The sequence below is a fragment of the Grus americana genome, chromosome 34 (genome assembly GCF_028858705.1).
Source record: "Grus americana isolate bGruAme1 chromosome 34, bGruAme1.mat, whole genome shotgun sequence".
In the NCBI taxonomy this organism is placed as follows: Eukaryota; Metazoa; Chordata; class Aves; order Gruiformes; family Gruidae; genus Grus; species Grus americana.
In genome coordinates, this window is record NC_072885.1 from 305,206 (window position 1) to 329,484 (window position 24,279).

A 24,279-nucleotide genomic window follows, 5' to 3' on the forward strand; every position below is an offset into this window, starting at 1 on the left:
TGGCGGAGGAGGAGGAAAGTTTTTGCCGGGACGAACCGACCGCGCCCGAGGGGGATGGGGGGGGCGGAGGGGTGGAGCGGGGGGGGATGGAGAGGGACCGGGGGGGGACCCCGAAACGGGACCGGGGGGGGACCCCGAAATGGGAGAGGGGGGACCCCGAAATGGGAGTGGGGGGATGGAGAGGGACCGGGGGGGGACCCCGAAATGGGAGCGGGGGGGACCCCGAAATGGGAGAGGGGGGATGGAGAGGGACCGGGGGGGGACCCCGAAACGGGACCGGGGGGGGACCCCGAAATGGGAGTGGGGGGATGGAGAGGGACCGGGGGGGGACCCCGAAATGGGAGAGGGGGGATGGAGAGGGACCGGGGGGGGACCCCGAAATGGGAGCGGGGGGGACCCCGAAACGGGAGTGGGGGGATGGAGAGGGACCGGGGGGGACCCCGAAATGGGACAGGGGGGATGGAGAGGGACCGGGGGGGGACCCCGAAACGGGACCGGGAGGGGACCCCGAAATGGGAGTGGGGGGATGGAGAGGGACCGGGGGGGGACCCCGAAATGGGAGCGGGGGGGACCCCGAAACGGGAGTGGGGGGATGGAGAGGGACCGGGGGGGGACCCCGAAACGGGACCGTGGGGACCCCAAAACGGGAGTGGGGGGATGGAGAGGGACCGGGGGGGGACCCCGAAACGGGACCGTGGGGACCCCAAAACGGGAGTGGGGGGATGGAGAGGGACCGGGGGGGGGACCCCGAAATGGGAGAGGGGGGATGGAGAGGGACCGGGGGGAGCCGGACCGGGACTGGGGGAACCCCAAAACGGGACCACGGGGACCCTAAACCGGGAGCAGGGGGGATGGAGTGGGACCGGGGGACCCCAAAACAGGGAGGGATGGAGTGGGGGGACCCCAAACAGGGACCGGGGGGCTGAACTGGGACCGGGGGACCCCGAACAAGGCCTGGGGGGGGGGGGGTGGAGCGGCTTTGGGGGGACCCGAACGGGGAGGGCTGGAGCGGGGGGGGACCCAAACCGGGACCGGGGGGGATTGGACCTGGACCCCCAAAACAGGGAGGGATGGAATGGGGGGACCTCAAGCCGGGACTGGGGGGACCCCAAACAGGGACCGAGGGGGGGCTGAACCCAGGGCCAGGGGACCCCAAACAGGGACTGGGGGGGCTGAACCGGGACCCCGGGACCCAACGGGGGTGGGATGGAGTGAGGGGACCTCAAAGTGGGACCGGGGGGGGACCCCAAATCAGATGTGGGAAGCACCCGGAGGGGGGGGGATGGACACGACACTCAGGCACGACTCGGGGTCCCCAGCCTTGGGGTGTGACCCCCCCCCCCCCCAGGGCCGGTGGTGCCCAGCCCCCCGCAATGGCCTGAGACAGGAACCGGGGTGCGGGGGGGGGGGATGACACCCCAACATCGAGGCCGGGGCGCTTCCTCCTCCCCGTCTCATACCGAAAGGGGAAGGGGCCGGCGGGAGCAGCAGCCCCCCCCCACCCCCCCGCCGGGACTTTCTGCCCGGTTATTTTTACCCCCAGCTCCAGTTCCTGCTCCTGCCCCCCCCCGCCAATGGGGACCCCCCCACCACCCCGGGGACCCCCGCGACCGTGGGGACACTTGTCCTGGGTGTGAGGAGTTTGCACGGGCTCAGCCCCCCCCCCCGCGTGGGGAGGGGGATCCTGGGGTCCCCCCCGAGGCCCCTGTAACGCCCCACCGATGCCCACGTGCAACACCAACGTGCCCCGTGCGAGGCTCACGCGCCCCGTGCGAGGTCTACTGTGCCCCGTGCGAGGCTTGCGCAGCCCGTGCAACACCAACGTGCCCCGTGCAATGCCCACGCACCCCGTGCGAGGCTACTGTGCCCCGTGCGAGGCTTGCGCAGCCCGTGCAACACCCGCACACCCTGTGCAACACCAACACGCCCCGTGCGAGGCTCACGTGCCCTGCGTGACACCGACGTGCCCTGCACGAGGCTAACGCACCTCGCGCAAGGCTTGCACGCCCCGTGCCGCGCCAGTACTCCCCGTGCGACGCCGATGGGCCCCGCGCGACGCCACTGGGCCTCGTGCAACACCACCGGCGTCGTGCGAGGCTGCGGCACCGGGGCTCACGCCAGCGTCGGCGCATTCCTGGTGCTTCCGCGCCGGAGGAATTTCCTGCCGCCCCCGAGTTGCTGCTTTGGGCTGGTGACACCACGGGGCCCCCCCCACCTGCGGTGCAGGTCCCAGTTTGCACCCCCAGCACCCAGTTTGCACCCCCAGCACCCAGCTGCACCCCCAGCACCCAGTTTTCACCCCCCAGCACCCACTTTTCACCCCCAGCACCCAGTTTTCACCCCCCAGCACCCAGCTGCACCCCCCAGCACCCAATTGAACCCCCCAGCACCCAGTTTGCACCCCCCAGCACCCAGTTTGCACCCCCAGCACCCACTTTTCACCCCCCAGCACCCAGCTGCACCCCCCAGCACCCAATTGAACCCCCCAGCACCCAGTTTGCACCCCCCAGCACCCAGCTGCACCCCCCAGCACCCAGTTTGCACCCCCAGCACTAAGCTGCACCCCCCAGCACCCAATTGAACCCCCCAGCACCCAGCTGCACCCCCCAGCACCCACTTTTCACCCCCAGCACCCAGCTGCACCCCCCAGCACCCAATTGAACCCCCCAGCACCCAGTTTTCACCCCCCAGCACCCAGTTTGCACCCCCAGCACCCACTTTTCACCCCCAGCACCCAGGTGCACCCCTCCAGTGGGGACCCGGCGTGGGGACGTGGGGACAACAGCGATGGGTGCGGACCCGGGGTGGGGACCCCAGGGAGGGGACCGGGGGTGGGGACAGGGACAACGTTGGGGACCCCGGGGCGCGGACACGGGGTGGGGACCCCAGGGTGGGGACCCCAGGGTGGGGACAGGGCGGACCCGCAGGCTGAGTCAGGGTGTCCGTCCGTCCGTCCCCCCGGCCACCCCAGGACTGGGGGGGTCCCGGAGCCCCCCAGGGTGTCGTCCCCCCCCCCACCCCGCCACTGCCGTTACGTCACTGTCCCCCCCCCCGGCCCCCGCCGCTGGGAACTGGCCGCGCTCCCGGTGACGCCGCGGGCCCCGGGCCAGCGAGGCCGCATTCGGGGGCAGCCGTCCTGCCCTCGCCACCGCGGTCACCCGGGACGCTGGGGTGCGCCAGGGGTTTGGGGTACACGAGGTCTGCACCCACCCTCTGCACCCCCCCGAGCACCCCCCTGCACCCCCCTCCCCCCCAGCACCCTCCCTACCCCTGGGCATCCCCCCACACCCACCCCCCTCTGCACCCCTGGGGATCCGTGGGGTGCCGTGGGGTGCCGTGGGGTGCCGTGGGGGTCCCCAGGCGCCCATCCGGCAGCGGTTCTGGCCGGGCGCGGTGTTGGGCAGCGGTGACGGCAGCTTTGGCGCGGCACGGGCTGACATCAGGCCGCCGGCGCGCGCCAGCCCAGCTGCAGCGAGGCCGAGCGGGGCCGCGTGTCCCCACAGCCCTCCGGTGCCGCCTGGCCAGACCGCCGTGCCGCGCCGTGCCGTGCCGCGCCGTGCCGTGCCGCGCCGTGCTGTGCCGTGATATCCCGCATCGTGCCATGCCGTGCTGTGCCGCGCTGTGATATCCCGCATCGTGCCGTGCCGTGCCGTGCCATGATATCCTGCATCGTGCCACGCTGTGCTGTGCCGTGTTATGCCGTACCGTGCCGTTATGCCATGCCGTGCTGTGTCATGCCATGCCATGCCGTGCCACATTATGCCATGCCATGCTGTGCCATGCCATGCCATGATATCCCGCATTGTGCCACACCGTGCCGTGCCACGCCGTGCTGTGTTATGCCATGCCATGCCATGCCGTGCCACACTGTGCCATGCCGTGCCATGCCATGCCATGCCGTGCCGTGTCATGCCACACTGCACCATGCCGTGCCGTGCCGTGCCGTGCCGTGCTGCGAGCCGGCTGGGCAGCACTGAGCTGTTCCTGGCCGGGGGGGTCACCGGATCCTGTCCCTGCGTCCCCTCCAGGCTCTGCGGCCGGGGCTGCGCCCCCCGTGCACGAGGGCACGAGGATGTGCACGAGGCACACAGGGATGGGCAGTGGGGAGATGGGGCCGTGCACAGGGGCACGGGGCCGTGCACAGGGACACACCAGGGCACAGGGACACACCAGGGCACAGGGACACGCACGAGGGCACGGGGACACAAACCGGGGCACGGGGCCGCGCACGTGTGGGCCCCGTGCCGGCTGGCGTGCCGGTACCTGCGGTGTTTGCACACCGGGCACTGCCGCAGCTCTGTCACTTCCCAGTCCACGTGCGAGGGCCAGGCCGGTTGTGCAACACTCGCTGGTGGTGGCCGATTCCCAGGGGGGTCGGTGCCGCAGCAGCCCCTTCGCCGCGACTCCGGCTGTTGGGTGACCGGCGGTGCCGCCCCACGGCGCCCACCCTCCTCCTCCTCACTGCCCACCCGCCAGACGGGTTTGGGGGGGCTGCGGGGGGCACGGGGCTGCCTGGCACCGGGGTACGCCCCGGCGAGCACCCCCACGTGCAAGGTGGGCACAAGGGCATGGGGACGTGCATGGGGACATGCACCGGGGCATGGGGATGTGCACCAGTGGCACGGGGCCATGCACGGGGATGTGCACTAGTGGCACAGGGATGTGCACCAGTGGCACGGGGACATGCACGGGGACGTGCACTGGGGCACGGGGACATGCACTAGTGGCACAGGGATGTGCACTAGTGGCACAGGGATGTGCACCAGTGGCACGGGGACATGCACGGGGACGTGCACTGGTGGCACGGGGACATGCACTAGTGGCACAGGGATGTGCACCAGTGGCACGGGGACATGCACGGGGACGTGCACTGGGGCACGGGGACATGCACTAGTGGCACAGGGATGTGCACTAGTGGCACAGGGATGTGCACCAGTGGCACGGGGACATGCACGGGGACGTGCACTGGGGCACGGGGACATGCACTGGTGGCACGGGGCCATGCACCAGAGCACGGGGCCACGTGGCCGCGCACGGGGCCACACCGGGGCCGGTGGCCGTGCGAGGGCGTGTCACGGTGCAAGCAGGGAGCGCGGCCGCTTGTGCAACGCCGGGGGGTGGGGTGGGGGGGCCGTCGCACATAAATAGCTGCGGGCACGGCGGGGGTGGGCGCAGCCGCCATGGAACCCAGCGGCACCTTCCTCCTGCTCCTGGCCTTCCTCACCCTCCTCCTCCTCTTCCTCGCTTTCCGGGGGGGGCGGCGGGCGGCTCGTTTGCCCCCCGGCCCCCCCGCTTTGCCCCTCCTGGGCAACCTGCTGCAGATCTCCCCCTCCCGCACCCTCCAGTCCCTGCTGAAGGTGGGGGGGGTCTGGGGGGGGTGCGTGGGGGGGTGGGTGCAAGGGGACCCCCCCCCCCCCATCACCCATTTCTCCCTGTGTCCCCCCCCCCCCAGCTGAGCCAGACCTACGGCCCCGTCTTCACCGTGTACCTGGGGGCGCGGCGCGTGGTGGTGCTGCGGGGGCACGCGGCGGTGCGGGAGGCGTTGGTGGAGAACGCCGACGCCTTCGCCGGACGCGGGCGCATGCCCACGGTGGAGAAGACTTTCCAGGGTCACGGTGAGGGGGGGGCGGGCAGGGGGTGGGGGGGGGGGCACCCCACGCGTGGGTGCTGAGCGGATGGGTGCTGGCACCCACCCACACCCCCCCACACCCAGACCCTGCTTGAGTGGGCGCTTGTGGCTGGGCTGCGATGGGTGCTGATGGGTGCTCCCCCCCCTCCTAATGGGGTGACCCCCCCCCCACTGGGTGCCCCCTCCCTCCTTGGTGCCCCCCATGCACTGGGTGCCCCCCCCCCCCGCTGGGTGCCCCCCACACTGGGTGCCCCCCCACTGGGTGCCCCCCCCACACTGGGTGCCCCCCCCCCGGGTGCCCCCTCCCTCCTTGGTGCCCCCCCCCGGGTGCCCCCCCCACTGGGTGCCCCCCCCCCGGGTGCCCCCTCCCTCCTGGGTGCCCCCCATGCACTGGGTGCCCCCCCACTGGGTGCCCCCCCCCCACTGGGTGCCCCCTCCCTCCTTGGTGCCCCCTCCCCCCACTGGGTGCTCCCCCCCCCGGGTGCCCCCTCCCTCCTGGGTGCCCCCCATGCACTGGGTGCCCCCCCCCGGGTGCCCCCTCCCTCCTTGGTGCCCCCCCCCGGGTGCCCCCCCCACTGGGTGCCCCCCCCCCGGGTGCCCCCTCCCTCCTGGGTGCCCCCCATGCACTGGGTGCCCCCCCACTGGGTGCCCCCCCCCCCGGGTGCCCCCCTCCCCGCAGAGTGCTCACCCCCCCGTGTCCATCCCCCCCCAGGGGTGGTGTTCTCCAACGGGGAGCGCTGGCGCCAGCTGCGCCGCTTCTCCCTGACGGTGCTGCGGGATTTCGGGATGGGACGGAAAAGCATCGAGGGCCGGATCCAGGAGGAAGCGCAGGTCCTGCTGCGGGAGCTGCGCAGCACCCAAGGTGGGTCCGAGGAGTGTGGGGGGGGGGGTGTCAGGGTGGGGGTAGCTTCCCTGGGTGCTAAGACCCCCCCCGCCCCCCCCAGAAAAACCCTTCGACCCCACGTACCTGCTGAGCTGCGCCGTCTCCAACGTCATCTGCTCCATCGTTTTCGGGAATCGTTTCGATTATCGGGACGAGGAATTCCTGGAGCTGCTCCAGATGATGAACGAGAGTTTTCGGGAGCTCAGCACCCCTTGGTCGCAGGTGGGTGCCGGGACGGTGGGGCGGGGCGGGTGGGGGGTCCGACGCCGGCGTTGACCCTTCTCCCGTAGTTTTACGAGATGGGTGAGACCCTCCTGAAGCACCTCCCGGGCCCCCACACCAAGATCCCGCGGCTGCTGGCGAGGATGAGGAGCTTCATCGCCCGTCGGGTGCGGAAAAACGCCGAGACGCTGGAGCCGGGGCTCCCACGGGACTTTATCGACTGCTTCCTGCTCCAGATGGAGAAGGTGGGGGGGGGTCCTGCACCCCGGGGTGCTCCCGGGCACCCAGCTTGGTTGTGAACACTCAGGGGTGCTCCCGTGCACCCTGGGGTGCTCCCATGCACCCAGCTCCCTTGCACGCCCAGGGGTGCTCCCGTGCACCCAGCTTGGTTGGGCACACCCTGGGGTGCTCCTGTGCACCCAGCTTACTTGCACACCCAGGGGTGCTCCCTGCACCCAGCTCCCTTGCACACCCAGGGGTGCTCCCTGCACCCAGCTCCCTTGCACGCCCAGGGGTGCTCCCGTGCACCCAGCTTGGTTGGGCACACCCTGGGGTGCTCCTGTGCACCCAGCTTACTTGCACACCCAGGGGTGCTCCCTGCACCCAGCTCCCTTGCACACCCAGGGGTGCTCCCTGCACCCAGCTCCCTTGCATGCCCAGGGGTGCTCCCGTGCACCCTGGGGTGCTCCCATGCACCCAGCTCCCTTGCACGCCCAAGGGTGCTCCCTGCACCCAGCTCCCTCGCACGCCCAGGGGTGCTCTCCCCCGTGCTGCCGCACTCTGCGGCTCCCTCGCACACGCGGCGCACGTCCCCCGTCCCCAGGAAAAGGACAACCCCTCCTCGGCATTCAACACGGAGAACCTGGAGCTGACCACCCTCAACCTCTTCTTCGCCGGGACGGAGACCGTCAGCTCCACGCTGAGGTACGGCTTCCTCATGCTGATGAAACACCCGGACGTGCAAGGTAAGCGGGGGGGGGTGTGTGTGTGTGTGCACGCCCACCCACGGGGACCCCCGCACGCTCCGTGGTGTCACTGAACGGGATCCCCGGGGCCGCAGAGAAGGTCTACGAGGAGATCGAGCGGGTGATCGGTCGCGATCGTGCACCCAACATCGAGGACCGGAGCCGGATGCCGTACACGGACGCCGTCATCCACGAGATCCAGCGTTACAGTGACCTCATCCCCATGAACGTCCCCCACGCCGTCACCCGTGACATCCTCTTCCGTGGCTACCTCATCCCCAAGGTGCCGGCACGGGGACGGGGACGCTTCCGTGTCCTCCCCGCGGGAAAACGCGAGCACGAGAGGAAGCGCGCTGCTCCGTGCACCCTGCTCCATGCACGCTGCCTTGTGCACGCTGCCTTGTGCACGCTGCTGCACGCACATTTGCTAAACGCACGCTTCCCCGTGCACCCTGCCCCGTGCACCCTGCCCCATGCACACTTCCCTGTGCACGCTGCTGCACGCACATTTGCTAAATGCACACTTCCCCGTGCACCCTGCCCCACGCACGCTGGCCATGGAGGTGCGTGCCCCCTGCCGCGCCGCTGACCCCCCCCGCTCCGTGCCCCCCCCAGGACACCGACGTGTACCCCCTGCTCAGCTCCGTCCTGCACGACCCCTCCGCCTTCAAACACCCCGACACCTTCGACCCCTCGAATTTCCTGGACGAGAACGGACGCTTCAAGAAGAACGAAGCCTTCGTCCCCTTCTCCTCCGGTACCGCCGGCGACGGAGAGCGGGGGGCCCCTGCACCCCGGGGGGGTCCCGCAATCCCCCCCCCCACACTTAACGCCCCCCCTTTTTGTGCTTGCAGGGAAGCGGGTGTGCCTGGGAGAGGCCTTGGCGAGGATGGAGCTCTTCCTCTTCCTCACCACCATCCTGCAGAGCCTTCGCCTGCAGCCGCTGGTGCCGCCGGCGCAGCTGCCCAGCGCCCCGCTGGAGAGCGGTTTCGCCAACATCCCCCCCATCTACCAGCTCCGCATGGTGTCCCGCTGAACCCCCCCACAGCCCCCCAGCACCGGGACCCCCCCAGCACCGGGACCCCCCATCCTGGCACCGGGGCCCCCCCCAGCACTAGGACCCCCCCAGCACCGGGACCCCCCCAGCACCGGGACCCCCCATCCCAGTGCGGGCACTGGCCCTATAAAGCGTCCGGTGAACTCAAAGTGGTTGTGGCGTCACCTGCGCGGCGTGGGGGGTGGGAGGGTCCGGGACCCCAAGTATCATCCTGGGGGGACACGGGGTGCAAGGGGACGGGACCCCAGTACGGCACCTGCGTCCCCCATACCCCATCGGCGTACAAAGCCGTGCAAAAGCCTGAGTGGGGTGTGCAGAGTCGTGCAAAGCCGCCAGCCAAGCACACAGGGTGTGCAGAGCCGTGCAAAGCCCTGAGCCGAGTGTGCAGAGAGCGTGCAGAGCTGTGCAAAGCCCCGAGCCAACAACACAGAGTGTGCAAAGCTGTGCAAAACCCCAAGCCAAGCACGCAGAGTGTGCAGAGCCGTGCAAAGCCCCAAGCCAAGTGTGCAGAGCGTGCAGAGCCATGCAAAGCCCTGAGCCAACAACAGAGTGTGCAAAGCCGTGCAAAGCCCCAAGCCGAGCCCAAAGAGCCAAATCCGAGCACCGAGGCCGTGCAGAGGGGTTGCCAGACCTTCCTCCTCCTCCTCCTCCTCCTCCTCCTCGGCTCCATCTCAGCTTTGGGACCGAGGGCTCAGGGTCCCCCCAAGGGCTCGGGGTCCCCCCAAGGGCTCAGCCCCCCCCGCCCATGGCTGCAGCCTGCGGGTCCAAAGGCTGCGGGATCCCGGGTGCTCCGGCCAGAGCCGGCAGAAATTCCCAGCGGCTGCCAAGGGCACCGTGTGCCCGGCCCCGGGGCTGGCAGAGGGGGGACGGGGTTGGCAGCGAAGGGACACGGTTGGCAGCGAAGGGATAAAGTTTGCAACAAGGGGACAGGGTTTGCAGCAAAAGAACACGATTCGCAGCGAGGGGACAGAGGTTGGAGCGAGGGGACGGGGTTTGCAGCGAGGGGACGGGGTTTGCAGCGAGGGGACGGGGGTTGCAGCGAGGGGACGGGGTTTGCAGCGAGGGGACGGGGGTTGCAGCGAGGGGACGGGGGTTGCAATGAGGGGACGGGGGTTGCAACGAAGGGACGGGGGTTGCAATGAGGGGACGGGGGTTGCAGCGAGGGGACAGGGGTTGCAATGAGGGGACGGGGGTTGCAATGAGGGGATGGGGGTTGCAATGAGGGGACGGGGGTTGCAGCGAGGGGACGGGGGTTGCAGCGAGGGGACGGGGGTTGCAATGAGGGGACGGGGGTTGCAGCGAGGGGACAGGGGTTGCAATGAGGGGACAGGGGTTGCAATGAGGGGACGGGGGTTGCAGCGAGGGGACGGGGGTTGCAATGAGGGGACAGGGGTTGCAATGAGGGGACGGGGGTTGCAGCGAGGGGACGGGGGTTGCAATGAGGGGACGGGGGTTGCAGCGAGGGGACAGGGGTTGCAATGAGGGGACAGGGGTTGCAATGAGGGGATGGGGGTTGCAATGAGGGGACGGGGGTTGCAGCGAGGGGACGGGGGTTGCAATGAGGGGACGGGGGTTGCAGCGAGGGGACGGGGGTTGCAGCGAGGGGACGGGGGTTGCAATGAGGGGACGGGGGTTGCAATGAGGGGATGGGGGTTGCAATGAGGGGACGGGGTTTGCAATGAGGGGACGGGGGTTGCAGCGAGGGGACGGGGGTTGCAATGAGGGGACGGGGGTTGCAGCGAGGGGACAGGGGTTGCAATGAGGGGACGGGGGTTGCAGCGAGGGGACAGGGGTTGCAATGAGGGGACAGGGGTTGCAATGAGGGGACGGGGGTTGCAATGAGGGGATGGGGGTTGCAATGAGGGGACGGGGGTTGCAATGAGGGGACGGGGGTTGCAGCGAGGGGACAGGGGTTGCAATGAGGGGACGGGGGTTGCAATGAGGGGATGGGGGTTGCAATGAGGGGATGGGGGTTGCAGCGAGGGGACGGGGGTTGCAGCGAGGGGACAGGGGTTGCAATGAGGGGACAGGGGTTGCAATGAGGGGACGGGGGTTGCAATGAGGGGACAGGGGTTGCAATGAGGGGACGGGGGTTGCAATGAGGGGATGGGGGTTGCAGCGAGGGGACGGGGGTTGCAGCGAGGGGGCAGCTCAGGGTGCTCAGCGTACTCAGCGCTGCTGGCACCCACGACGGCATGGTGAGGGCAGGGTCCCATTTTTTGCCCAGCTCCCTGACGCGCGCCGCGAGCAGGTCGCCTTCCCAGCAACGTCCTCAAGGTCATCGACCGCCCGGTGGCCCTGGTTGTGCCGCCACAACCTCCCCGCTGCCGGCAGACTTCGCTCCTCGCCGCCGAGCCCAGCGCCAGCAGCCATGGAACCGGTGGGCACCGTCACCATCATCCTCCTCCTCGTCCTGGCGGTCGCCACCCTCGTTGCCCAGTGGCAAAAGGAACGACGGAACCAAAATTACCCGCCGGGGCCGCCGGCGCTGCCGGTCATCGGGAACCTGCTGCAGGTCAGGGCTGCCGACACCTGCAAGACCTTCCGCAAGGTGAGCGGGGGGGGCGAGACCCCCGGGGTGCCGATGCCGAGACCCCTGGGGTGCCGATGCCAAAATCCCTGGGGTGCCAATGCCGAGACCTCCGGGGTGCCGATGCTGAGACCCCTGGGGTGCTGGTGCCAAAATCCCCGGGGTGCCGATGCTGAGACCCCTGGGGTGCTGGTGCCAAAATCCGTGGGGTGCCGATGCTGAGACCCCTGGGGTGCTGGTGCCAAAATCCCTGGGGTGCCAATGCCAAGACCCCTGGGGTGCTGATGCCAAACACCCTGGGGTGCCAACGCTGAGACCCTCAGGGTGCCAGTGCCAAAATCCCCAGGGTGCTGATGCCAAAATCCCCGTGGTGTTGATGCCAAGACCCCCGGGGTGCCGATGCCAACCCCAGGGTGCCAATGCCGAGACCCCTGGGGTGCTGGTGCCGAGACCCCTGGGGTGCCGATGCCAAAATCCCCGGGGTGCCGATGCCGAGACCCCGGGGTGCCACAACCCACAGCGAGGGGGTGTCGCTTTGTGCCGCAGCTGAGCGAGAAATATGGCCCCGTCTTCTCCCTGCGCTTCGGCTCGGAGCGGGTGGTGGTCGTCTTCGGCTACAAGTTGGTGCGAGAGGTGCTGGTGAACCGCGGGGATGAATTCACCGACCGGGGTCGGTTCCCGTTGGTGGACAAAGCCAGTAAAGATCTCGGCATTTTCATGAGCAACGGGGAGATGTGGGTGCAGACCCGGCGCTTCGCCCTCACCGCGCTGCGGGATTTCGGCATGGGCAAGAGGACCGTGGAGGAGCAGGTCCAGGAGGAGACTGGGATGCTGCTGCGGGAGCTGGCGCGGACCAAAGGTGGGCGGCGAGACCGCGGCGGGACCGCGGCGGGACCAGGAAGTGTGTGTGTGTGGGGGTGTGTGTGGGGGGGGGTCTAACCCTGCCGTCATCACCGTGTCATCGTCGTGTCCCCCCCCACCCCGCCGCAGGGCAGCCCTTCGACCCCGCCACGCTGCTCAGCGCGGCCGTGGGCAACGCCATTTGCCGCATCCTCTTCGGCGAGCGCTTCGGCTACGACAACGAGGAGTACCGCCAAGTCCTCAAGCGCCTCGCCGAAAATTTCCACCTGGAAAGCTCCATCGCCGGGCAGGTGAGGGGTTGGGGTTTTTTTTTTTTTTGGGGGGGTGGGTTTTGGCGGTGGGGGGGTGCTGCATCTCTGCCCCTGGCCTCACCGGAACCACGCCACCTCACCGGCACCGCGCCATTTGCTTTTCTCCCGGCAGCTCTACAACTTCCTTCCCAGCCTGATGGAGCTTTTGCCCGGCCCCCACAAAACCTTTTTCCAGAACAATTCCTTCATGCACGAATTCCTGGCCAGGAAGGTGGTGGAGCACGAGGCCACCTTGGATTCGGCGTCGCCCCGGGATTTTGTGGACGTTTTCCTCCGTAGGATGGAGCAGGTGGGGGGGCAGCGGGGGCCCCCCGGCGTCATTTTGGGGGGGGGGCACAATCCCGCGCGTCATCTTGGGGGCACGCGGGGGACGAAGGGACGGGACCTCGAGCATCATCGGGGGGGGGGGGGAGCCACAAGGCGACCCGGGATTTCACAGCCCCCCCCCCGAATTTTGTGGACGCCTTTGCCGGATGCACCCCAACTCCCCCCACCCCTCTTTTTTTTTGCCCCCCCCCCCCAAATCCAGGAGAAGGGGAACCCCAGGACGGCTTTCAGGCGGGACAACATGCACATGACGGTGTTCGACATGTTCGTGGCCGGGACGGAGAGCACCAGCATCACCCTCCGCTACTGCCTGATGCTGCTGCTGGAGCACCCCGAGGTGGCAGGTGGGACGCGGCGATGGGTGCGGGGTGTCCCTGGGTGGGGATGACCCCCCCCACCCCCCCCCACCCCCCCCCACACAACACCCCCCACACCCCCCCCAGCTTCCAACCCCGTTTCCCACCCCAGGGAAGGTGCAGGAGGAAATCGAGCGGGTGGTGGGGTCGGAGCGGACCCCCGCGCTACGGGATCGGGGGGCCATGCCCTACACCGACGCCGTCCTCCACGAAGCGCAGCGGTTCCTCGACCTCGTCCCTCTCGGTTTTATCCGGATGGTGAAACGCGACACGGAACTCGGCGGCTTCACCATCCCCAAGGTACCGCTCGTTAGGGCGAGGTTAAATTAATGAATCGGTTACCGGGCCGTTAATTGCACGACGCTCCGCCAACGCTGTGGATCGGAAAGCGTTAACCACGTTCCTTCGTTGCGGCTATTAACGGGTTATTAACGGCTATTAATATATTAATAATATTAATAGCTATAATAATATAACTATAATATTAATAATAGTAATAGCTATAATATTAATAATAATATAACTAATAGTAATAATATTAATAGCTATAATAATATAATAACTATAATATCAATAATATTAATAGCTATAATATTAATAATAAAACTATAATAGTAATAATATTAATAGCTATAACGGCTATTAACCCGAGAACCATCAGGTACCCCCCGCCCGTGATGATCGCCGGCACTGTGCGCTTAATCATTGATTGTTAATTGCACAACGGGCTCATCGATCGCTCGTTAATCATTGATTAGCTGTTGCCCAGCCCCGTTTTTCCATTAGCAACGGGTAATTCTTGATTAGCGACGGGTGATTCTTGATTACGCCCCCCCGCCCTGGGGAGGGGTTTGGGGCTTTGGGGGGGGTCACCCCCAGTTTCCCCCCTCTCTCTCTCTTCCCCCCCCCCCCCAGGGCTGCACCATCTACCCCGTCCTGAGCTCGGTCCTACGCGACCCCCAGCACTTCAAAAACCCCGAATCCTTCGACCCCCGTCATTTTCTGGATGAAAAAGGGGGGTTCAGGAAGAGCGAAGCCTTCATACCCTTCTCCGCAGGTGGGTACCGACCCAAGACCCCCCCACCCTCATGCAACGGGGGGATCCCCCCCCCCCCAAAGTGACCCCTCTTTTCTCCCCCGTAGGAAAACGCATGTGTTTGGGGGAGAGCCTGGCGCGGGCTCAACTCTTCCTCTTCCTCACCGCCATCCTGCAACGCTTCCAGCTCCGTCACCCCCCCGGCCGCCCCCGCCTCGACCTGCGCCCCGACGTCAGCGGCATCACCAACATCCCCCGTCCCTGCGAGCTCTGCTTCTGCCCCCGCTGAGGCCCCCCCCCCGTGGCGGAGACACCCCCCACCCCCTGTATTTGTGTGCGTCCCCCCCCATTTTAACACGACGTCTCGCCCCCAAATGATAAACATTTTCAGGCAGGTGCCCCCCAGAGCCGCTCCATCCCCCCCCGCCCCCTTAACTCGCCAGGGGGGAGAAGCTCTGACGAAAGGGTGGTGGGTCGAGAGAAGGACGGGGGCAGATCGCTCGCTGATTATCGTCACGGCCAAAACAGCCTCAACTTCCAGAAAAATTCATCCAATTTATTACCAAAACAGGGGAATCTCTGCTCCACCATCATCATCCTCCATGGGTTACAGGGGAATCTCTGCTCCACCATCATCATCCTCCATGGGTCGTAGGAGGAATCTCTGCTCCACCATCATCATCCTCCATGGGTTACAGGGGAATCTCTGCTCCACCATCATCATCCTCCATGGGTGGCAGGGGAATCTCTGCTCCACCATCATCATCCTCCATGGGTGGCAGGGGGAATCTCTGCTCCACCATCATCATCCTCCATGGGTTACAGGGGAATCTCTGCTCCACCATCATCATCCTCCATGGGTGGCAGGGGGAATCTCTGCTCCACCATCATCATCCTCCATGGGCTGCAGGGGGACAGCCTGCCTCACCACGGTCATCTCCACGGGCTGCAGGGGGATCTCTGCTCCGGCGCCTGGAGCACCTCCTGCCCCTCCTTCTGCTCAGACCTTGGTGTCTGCAGAGTTTCTCACATCTTCTCACCCTGCTGCCCCTTTTTCCCCCCCTTCTTAACTCTGTTATCCCAGCACCGCTGCCACCATCGCCGATGGGCTCAGCCTTGGCCGGCGGCGGGTCCGTCTCGGAGCTGGCGTTGGCTCTGTTGGACATGGGGCAAACTTCTAGAAGCTTCTCGCAGAAGCCACCCCCAGCTACCAAACCCTTGCCACGCAACCCCAAAACACGCATCCTCAGTGTCGGTGGGGCTGTGCGAGGGTGCTGAGGGAGGTTTGAGGCCAGGCACGCGTTTTGGGGCTGGCACCTTTGGCCTGGGAGCAGGGGCTGGAGGTTTTTGGTTTGGAGGTTGGATGCTGGTGGGCAGGGAGAGGGATGTAAGGCGCCGTTTGGGCAGCCCGTGGTGCTCTCCGTGCCCAGGAAGGCTGATGGTACCTGGGGGGCATTGAGAAGAGCGTGGCCAGCAGGTCCAGGGGGGGTTCTCCTCCCCCTGGTGAGGCCACATCTGGAGTTCTGTGTCCAGTGCTGGGCTCCCCAGTTCAGGACAGATGGGAACTACTGGGGAGAGTCTGGCGAAGGGCTGCGAGGATGAGGAAGGGCCTGGAGCATCTCTGGTGTGAGGAAGGGCTGCGAGAGCTGGGGCTGTTTAGCCTGGAGAAGAGAAGGCTGAGAGGGGATCTGATCCACACTTATCAATATCTAAAGGGTGGGGGTCAGCAGGATGGGGCCAGACTCTGCTCAGTGGTGCCCAGCGACAGGGCAAGGGGCAACGGGCACAAACCGGGACACGGGAAGTTCCGTCTGAACAGGAGGAAAAACTTCTTCCCTCTGCGGTGACCGAGCCCTGGGACAGGCTGCCCAGAGAGCTCGTGGGGTCTCCTTCTCCGGAGAGATCCCAAACCCGCCTGGACGTGATCCTGTGCGACCTGCTCTGGGTGATCCTGCTCTGGGTGATCCCGCTCTGGGTGATCCTGCTCTGGGTGATCCCGCTCTGGGTGATCCTGCTCTGGGTGATCCTGCTCTGGGTGATCCCGCTCTGGGTGATCCCGCTCTGGGTGATCCCGCTCTGGGTGATCCTGCTCTGGGTGATCCCGCTCTGGGTGATCCCGCTCTGGGTGATCCGGCTTCAGCACTGGCATGACGATACCGGGGGCAGCAACGAGCGTGGCAGCATCACCCCACGGTACGGCATCACCGGTACCGACAGACGGCAGCATCACCCCACAGTACGGCATCACCGGTACCGATGGATGGCAGCATCACCCCACGGTACGGCATCACCGGTACCGACAGACGGCAGCATCACCCCACGGTACGGCATCACCGGTACCGATGGATGGCAGCATCACCCCATGGTACGGCATCACCGGTACCGACAGACAGCAGCATCACCCCACGGTACGGCATCACCGGTACCGATGGATGGCAGCATCACCCCACGGTACGGCATCACCGGTACCGACAGACGGCAGCATCACCCCACAGTACGGCATCACCGGTACCGATGGATGGCAGCATCACCCCACGGTACGGCATCACCGGTACCGACAGACGGCAGCATCACCCCATGGTACGGCATCACCGGTACCGACAGACGGCAGCATCACCCCACGGTACGGCATCACCGGTACCGACAGACGACGGCATCACCCCACGGTACGGCATCACCGGTACCGACGGACGGCAGCATCACCCCACGGTACGGCATCACCGGTACCGATGGATGGCAGCATCACCCCATGGTACGGCATCACCGGTACCGACAGACGGCAGCATCACCCCACGGTACGGCATCACCGGTACCGACAGACAGCAGCATCACCCCATGGTACGGCATCACCGGTACCGACGGACGGCAGCATCACCCCACGGTACGGCATCACCGGTACCGACAGACGACAGCATCACCCCGCAGCACCGCATCACCGTTACCGGCACGCGGCGGCACCACCACAACGACCCTTTTCTGAGCATTTCCCAGCCCCGTTTGTCCCACCCGGGGCCGTTAACCACTGACTGGGGGTACAGCCCTGAAATTTCTCTGCCCTCTCCCCCCCCCAGCCCAGGAGCTGCGATGATGATGATGACGATGATGACGACGATGACGATGATGATTCATAATAAAATAATATTATTCATCGCCTCTGTACCAAAAAGCATCCAAGCAGCTCGAGCATTTCGGTCCCCGGTTGCTGAATCCATCCCCCACCCTGTGCCGAGTGGCACCGGGTGTTTGCATGGGGGGGGGGGGGCACCCATGGGTGCTCGGCAGGGGGTCATGCAGCACCCCAGGGTGCTGAGCCCTGCTAGAGGGTCTTGCAGCACCCCTGGGTGCTGAGGGGATTTTTGCAGCACCCCTGAGTGTTTTTGGGGAGCCACGCAGCACCCCTGGGTGCTCAGCCCTGCCGGGGGGGGGGGGGGGGCTGCACAGCACCCTTGGGTGCCAGGGAAAAACGCAGGGTGTCGGCATCCACCTCCTTAGGGCTTCGGGTGGGTGCAGCGGGTGCTGCTGAATTCCCCAGGGCCCCCGCACCGTCGCACCATCAATTGTTCCATTCATTGCGTCCACCTTCGCCCATGGGTGCTGCCGGCGGGGATTGCTGAGTCAGCACATTGCTCAGCTCTTGGGGGGAGGGGGAGGATCCAGGCATCCTGGCTCCCCTGGGGGTGCTATGGGGGTCCCTAGGGTGCTATAGGGGTCCTAGGGGTGCTTTGGGGGGGGGGGGTGTGTCTCAGGGTCACTATGGGTATCCAAGAGGTGCTTTAGGGGTCCTAAGGGTGCTACGGGGACCCTGGGGGTGTGGTGGGTGTCCCAAGGGGGGTCCCAGGGGTGCTTTGAGGCTCCCATGGGAGTTCCAGGGGTGTTTCGGGGTTCATGGGGGTGCCATGGCGGTCCTGGGGGTGCTGTGAGGGTCCTAGGGGTATTTTGGGGGTTCTGGGGTGCTATGGGGGTCCCAGGAGTGTTATTGGGAGTCCCAGGGGTGCTATCCCCCCCCTAGCCCAGGGGTGCTCCCCAAACCCTGCACCCCACCAGCCCAGTACCCATGTACCTGTGCACCCATGCGCTCCTGCACTCCTGCACCCCAGCAGCTGTGCACCCATGCACCCGTGCACCCGTGCACCTTTGCACCTGTGCACCCATGCCTGTTTGCACCCATGCACCTGTGCACCCATGCACCTGTGCACCTTTGCACCTGTGCACCCATGCACCTGTGCACCCATGCACCTTTGCACCCGTGCACCCGTGCACCCGTGCACCTTTGCAGCTGTGCACCCATGCACCTGTGCACCCATGCACCTTTGCACCCATGCACCGATGCACCTTTGCACCTGTGCACCCATGCACCTTTGCACCTGTGCACCCATGCACCTTTGCACCCATGCACCGATGCACCTTTGCACCTGTGCACCCATGCACCTTTGCACCCGTGCACCCATGCACCTTTGCACCAATGCACCTTTGCACCTGTGCACCCTTGCACCCATGCACCCGTGCACCTTTGCACCCGTGCACCCATGCACCCGTGCACCCATGCACCTTTGCACCCGTGCACCCGTGCACCTTTGCAGCTGTGCACCCATGCACCCATGCACCCGTGCACCCGTGCACCTTTGCACCCGTGCACCCGTGCACCTTTGCACCCGTGCACCCGTGCACCTTTGCACCCGTGCACCTTTGCAGCTGTGCACCCGTGCACCCGTGCAGATTGTGCAAGCAGGCACCGACACCGGCGCAAGGACAGACCTGGGGAGGGGACACAGTTTGCAGAATGCGTCCCCAGCTGCCGTCGCTGGGACCTCAGGTCCGGCCGGCCGAATCCAGCCTCGCGCCACGCTCCGTCCCACGGGATTTTCTGCTGAGTCCCCCAAATTCCAGGAATTCCCTTGGGGTGGTGGGACGGGGGACCCAGGACAAGGGACCCCCTTGTCCTGCCAGCGCGTGGGTGCCAGCGGGAAGTTTGGGGTGCAATGCCAAAGATGGGGTGTGTGCGGCGCGGAGCTGGTGACCTTTGCTGAGCCGGTGTGGGATGCGGAGCCCGGACGCCTGGGTTGTCTTTTAGGGGGGGCCCTGGACGCCCGGGTCCCCCCATCCCGGTCGTGCGTAGGGGACACGACCAGTTCCCGTCGGAGCGCCGAAGCGGGAAGGAGACGGGAGGTGAGGGGGGGGGGGGTCTCGATGGATCCCGGCGGAGTGGTTTTGGGGTGCAGGATGGGAAAAGAGGGGGGCCCCCCCCCCCCGGTCTAGGGCTGCCTGTGGATGCGGGGCAGGGGAGGAGGGTGGGGGGCTGCAACGGGGGGCTGCAACGGGGAGTTGGGGTCTGTGCCCCCCATTTGCAGGAGCCTGAGGCGCCGGAGCACCCCCAGCCATCGCCTGTGTCCCCCCCCCGCGACTCCAGTGACCCCCCCCGGAGGAGGGGACCCCCCTCATCCCCTCCATGGAGGTGAGGCTCGCGGTGGGCGGCGGGGCACGGCACGGGGCAGGGGGGAAGGGCCAGGTCCCACCCCCCCACACACACCCCCCAACTCTGCCCCATAGGAGCACCCGGAGCTGGTGGAGCTGGAGACGCCGCCCGAGGCCGGGGTGACGGGCATCGCCGTGGCCCGTGACCGCCACGGCCTCTACATCGCCAAGGCGCCCAAATCCCCGCGCATCCACCAAGGTGAGGGGTCCCCGAAACCCACCCGGATTTTTGGGGGGAAACACGGGACCGGGGGGGGGATGGCACTCGGTGACAGCCCCTGTGGCCCCTATAGGCGACCGGCTCCTCAGCGCCAGGGTTTTCTTCGAGGGGGCCCCCCCCGAGGACGTCGTGCGGGTGCTGGAGGGTGCCAGGTCCTGCAAGGTCTCGCTCTGCCTCCGGCGTCGGACGCCCGGCGCCCGCATCCCCCCCGGCGGCACCGGCACCGGCGGCGAGGGACAGCAGGGGAAGGTGGCCAGGCTGGTAGGTCCCGACGGATGCGGGACAGGGATGCGGGATGCTCGGGGGTCCCGACAGATGCGGGACAGGGATGCGGGATGCTCGGGGGTCCCGACGGATGCGGGACAGGGATGGTTGGGGGGGGGGCTATGGATGCAGGACAGGGATGTGGGAAGTTTGGGGGGGGCTATGGATGCAGGGGGAGGGATGGGGGAGGGATGTGGGACATTTGGGGGGGTCCCTGTGGATGCAGGGGGAGGGATGTGGGACATTTGGGGGGGGTCCCTATGGATGTAGAGGATGTGGGAAGTTTGGGGGGGTCCCTATGGATGCAGGGGGAGGGATGTGGGACATTTCGGGGGGTCCCTGTGGATGCAGGACAGGGATGTGGGAAGTTTGGGGGGGTCCCTGTGGATGCAGAGGATGTGGGAAGTTTGGGGGGGTCCCTATGGATGCAGGGGGAGGGATGTGGGACATTTCGGGGGGTCCCTGTGGATGCAGGACAGGGATGTGGGAAGTTTGGGGGGGTCCCTGTGGATGCAGGGGGAGGGATGTGGGACATTTGGGGGGGGTCCCTGTGGATGCAGGGGGAGGGATGTGGGACATTTGGGGGGGTCCCTGTGGATGCAGGGGGAGGGATGTGGGACATTTGGGGGGGGTCCCTATGGATGTAGAGGATGTGGGAAGTTTGGGGGGGTCCCTATGGATGCAGGGGGAGGGATGTGGGACATTTCGGGGGGTCCCTGTGGATGCAGGACAGGGATGTGGGAAGTTTGGGGGGGTCCCTGTGGATGCAGAGGATGTGGGAAGTTTGGGGGGGTCCCTGTGGATGCAGGACAGGGATGTGGGACATTTGGGGGGGGTCCCTGTGGATGCAGAGGATGTGGGAAGTTTGGGGGGGTCCCTGTGGATGCAGGGGGAGGGATGTGGGAAGTTTGGGGGGGTCCCTGTGGATGCAGAGGATGTGGGAAGTTTGGGGGGGTCCCTGTGGATGCAGGGGGAGGGAGGTGGGAAGTTTGGGGGGGTCCCTATGGATGCAGAGGATGTGGGAAGTTTGGGGGGGTCCCCAAGGACGCCGGGTGCTCGGGGGTCCCGAGGGGTGCACGCCTGGGTGTGGTGGGTGCCAGGTCCCATCTGCCCCCCCCCCCCCAGAGCATCCCGATCCTGACACCCCCCAAGAAGCCGCTGTCGGCACCCGGCGCAGCGAGCGCGGCACCCGCCAGCGCCGTGGCCGTGGAGTTAGCCCTCCCCAAGCTCCCCAAGCTGGTGAAGAGCCACAGCGCGGCTGAACCAGCACCGACTGCCACATCCACCGCAGTGCCGCCGGCGGCGGAGTCCAAGCGACCGCGTGCGACTCCGTCCCGGTTAACGGTGAAGGAAGCGGCGGCTGGAAAAACACCGTCCATGGAGGAGCCGCCAGTGAAACCGGAGGTTCCCGGCATTGCCGCCGAGGTGCCAGCGGGTACCGGCACCCGGTTACCAGCCATGGAGGTGGCAGCACCCAAATTTACCGTGGGGCTGAGCCTCACCGGCGCGGCACCACCAACCGCCCCTCAAGCCAAGGAGCCGGCATTGCGGCTGCCGCGGTTGGAGGTGGCCGTGCCGGCGTTGCCGCTGCCGGCGGTGATGCAGGAGCCCAGCACAACCGTAAACCAACGCCAAATCAAGCTGGGGGAGGGAGACACCCCCGGCAGCAGCCATAAGCGTGAGGGGAGCCCCGTGCTGAAAACCAAGCTGCCAAATTTCGGCACGGCCCCGGGGAAGGATGAGGAGGGGGACGCCGGCACGCGAGGGGGGTTCGCCGGCATCCGTGTCCCCTCCATCACCATCGCGGTCCCCAGCGCCACCGTGGAGCTGGTCCCTGAGCTCAGCGTGCCCAAACCAGAGCTGGCCATCGCCAGCGGGCAACCGCGGTTGGAGGTGAAGCTGCCGGCACGGCGGTCAGAGTCACCGCCGGCAGCACCGGCTCGGTTGACCTTCCCGGCGCCGGCGGTGCCGTCCATTGATATCGCCGTGCCACGCGTCGATGTGGGTTTGGCATTGCCAGCAGGTGCCAGTGCTGCGGCGGCGCTGGATGAGGGGGATGCCGCGGTGATGCCGGACGTGGCGGCCAGGTTTGCCAAAGGGCTCCGAAAGCTCAGCCTGGAGCTGGAGCCCACGGCACCACTGCCAGCGGTGGAAATCGCCACCCCGGCACGGCTCACCGGGGACGTGCCGGCAACCGGCGCCAAACCCAAACCCCCCAAATTCACCCTGCCACGATTTGGGTTGTCCCTCGCCAAGCTCAAAATGGGCGGCGACGGCAACGGGCATTCCCCGGTGTCCCGCGGCGCAGCTGCACCAGCACCACCCGGTATTGCTGTCACCGGTCCCGCGGTGGCCTTAGACCTGGCTTTGGGGACAGTTGGTGCCGCCGGTGCCAAGCTGAAGGTCCCCAAATTATCCCTGGCACCTTTCGGTGTCAAGGATGGGGACAAGGGTGCCGGCGGTGAGGAGGGTCCCCAGGATGCCGGCACAGTGATGAAGCTGCCACAGGTGGGAATCGGGGGGCTGGGGGGGGACGATAGGTCGTCGGTGGAACCGGGGTCCCCCAGGACCCCCCGGCTTCGGGTACCGCAGGTGGGCATCGCCCTGCCAGCGACAGGCAGCCGGCGCGTGCCGTCGTTGCCTAAACTCCCCGCTGGGCCGGAGCTGGGTGGAGGGGTGAAGTTGCCAAAATTTGGGGGATCCAGCCCCGATATCCGCATCGGTGGGGACCCCAAAATGATGAGACGCGGGGGAAGCGCCGAGAGCTTGAGCATTGGCACGGCAGGAAGGAAGGTGCCAGAGTCTCCCGGCACGATCTGGTTGAAGCTGAAAACCAAGGGGGCGATGGGTGATGAGGGGGCGCAACCGTTGACCCCCCGGTTCACCATCCCCGCCGTGGGCTTCACTGTGCTGGGAAAAGAACCGGAGGATCCAAGAAGTGGGAAGATACCGAAACCCACCGGTGTGTCAGCATTGAAGGTGCCGGTGTTGGAGTTGGCACCGCCAGGGATGGATGGGATGGAGGAGACCACCAGGAAGGATACGGCACCGGGACGCCAGTCTAGGGTCAAATTGCCAAAATTCGGCACAGGTTTTGCCGGGAGCGGGTTGGAAGGCGAGGGGAGGATGAGGATGGGCAGTGTGAAGAAGGCGGTGTTGGTGTTGGTGAAGCCGAAGGAGAAAGGAGAAGACACCCGGGTGGTGGACCCCCATCCCCACGTCAACGGGGAAGCGGAGGGCAAGGCCCGGCGCCGGCGCTGGGTGCCCAGGGTGGGTTTCTCCCCTGGGGGGTCCCCGCCGGAGCCCCCCATCACCCAACCCAAGGGGGGGAAGATGCGGTTACCCAACGTCGAGCTCTCCCCCGGGGACCCTGAATTTAACCAACGGCCGGTGACGATGGAAGTCACCCCGCGCTTCAATCTGGGGGGTTTTGGGGGTGAGGGGACCCCTAAATTTCAGCTGCCTAAGCTGGCGCTGAGCCCCCAACCCTGCGGTGAGCAGTGAATCCCCACCCCCGAGCATTGGGGGGGGGGGGGTGTCTCTTTGGGGAGCCCCTGAAACAGTGACGGGGTGGTGGAGCATCAATTGCTCACCCAGAGCCTCTTTAACCCCCCCCTACTCCCCAAGAAATTCCTAATCCATCTTATTTTTGGGGCTGTTTGAAGCTTTTTTGCCCATTTTCCAGGTGTTAATATTAACCGGGACACACACACACACACGGACTGTGGCATCTCCCCCCCACCATGACCCCTTGCTCTTGGCTCAGCTGGAATAAATGTTAACCCCCCCCCAAAAAATAAAAATAAAAGTAAAAATAATGTCTACGGGGTCTGGGGATGGGTTTTGGGGGTCTGGGGATGGGTTGTGGGGGACCGGGGATGGGTTTTCTGGGACTGGAAATGGATTTTGGGGGGCTGGAAATGGGTTTTGGGGGGCCGGGGATGGGTTTTGGGAGTCTGGGGATGGGTTTTGGGGGGCCGGGGATGGGTTTTGGGAGTCTGGGGATGGGCTTTGGGGGGCCAGGGATGGGTTGTGGGGGGCCGGGGATGGGTTTTCTGGGGCTGGAAATGGGTTTTGGGGGCTGGGGATGGGTTTTGGGAGTCTGGGGATGGGCTTTGGGGGGCTGGGGATGGGTTTTGGGGGGCC

General features: G+C 66.5%; 3 protein-coding genes across 4 annotated transcripts; all 3 read left to right on the forward strand.

Moving 5' to 3' along the window:
- Positions 1-3,909: 3,909 nt before the first annotated feature.
- On the forward strand, positions 3,910-8,905 carry LOC129198683 (cytochrome P450 2G1-like). 2 transcript variants are annotated; one of them, XM_054808191.1, is made up of 9 exons: positions 3,910-4,554; positions 5,453-5,615; positions 6,342-6,491; positions 6,574-6,734; positions 6,803-6,979; positions 7,558-7,699; positions 7,795-7,982; positions 8,315-8,456; positions 8,554-8,905. In XM_054808191.1, the coding sequence occupies exons 1-9, from the start codon at positions 3,910-3,912 to the stop codon at positions 8,733-8,735; spliced, it is 1,950 nt and encodes a 649-aa protein (XP_054664166.1). In that variant the 3' UTR covers positions 8,736-8,905. The 2 variants fall into 2 exon arrangements, with proteins under 2 accessions (XP_054664166.1, XP_054664168.1); XM_054808193.1 differs by lacking the exon at positions 3,910-4,554 and adding an exon at positions 5,158-5,357.
- Positions 8,906-9,619: 714 nt separating this feature from the next.
- LOC129198648 (cytochrome P450 2H1-like) lies at positions 9,620-14,574 on the forward strand. Its single transcript, XM_054808123.1, has 9 exons — positions 9,620-9,728; positions 10,984-11,307; positions 11,833-12,145; positions 12,277-12,437; positions 12,571-12,747; positions 12,988-13,129; positions 13,254-13,441; positions 14,057-14,198; positions 14,285-14,574. Exons 2-9 carry the CDS (start codon positions 11,128-11,130, stop codon positions 14,464-14,466), a joined length of 1,485 nt encoding a protein of 494 aa, XP_054664098.1. The 5' UTR covers positions 9,620-9,728; positions 10,984-11,127; the 3' UTR covers positions 14,467-14,574.
- Positions 14,575-19,251: 4,677 nt separating this feature from the next.
- Positions 19,252-23,637, forward strand: PRX (periaxin). Its single transcript, XM_054808102.1, has 5 exons — positions 19,252-19,343; positions 19,526-19,629; positions 19,725-19,848; positions 19,943-20,130; positions 21,259-23,637. Exons 2-5 carry the CDS (start codon positions 19,624-19,626, stop codon positions 23,635-23,637), a joined length of 2,697 nt encoding a protein of 898 aa, XP_054664077.1. The 5' UTR covers positions 19,252-19,343; positions 19,526-19,623.
- The last annotated feature ends 642 nt before the right edge of the window (positions 23,638-24,279 follow it).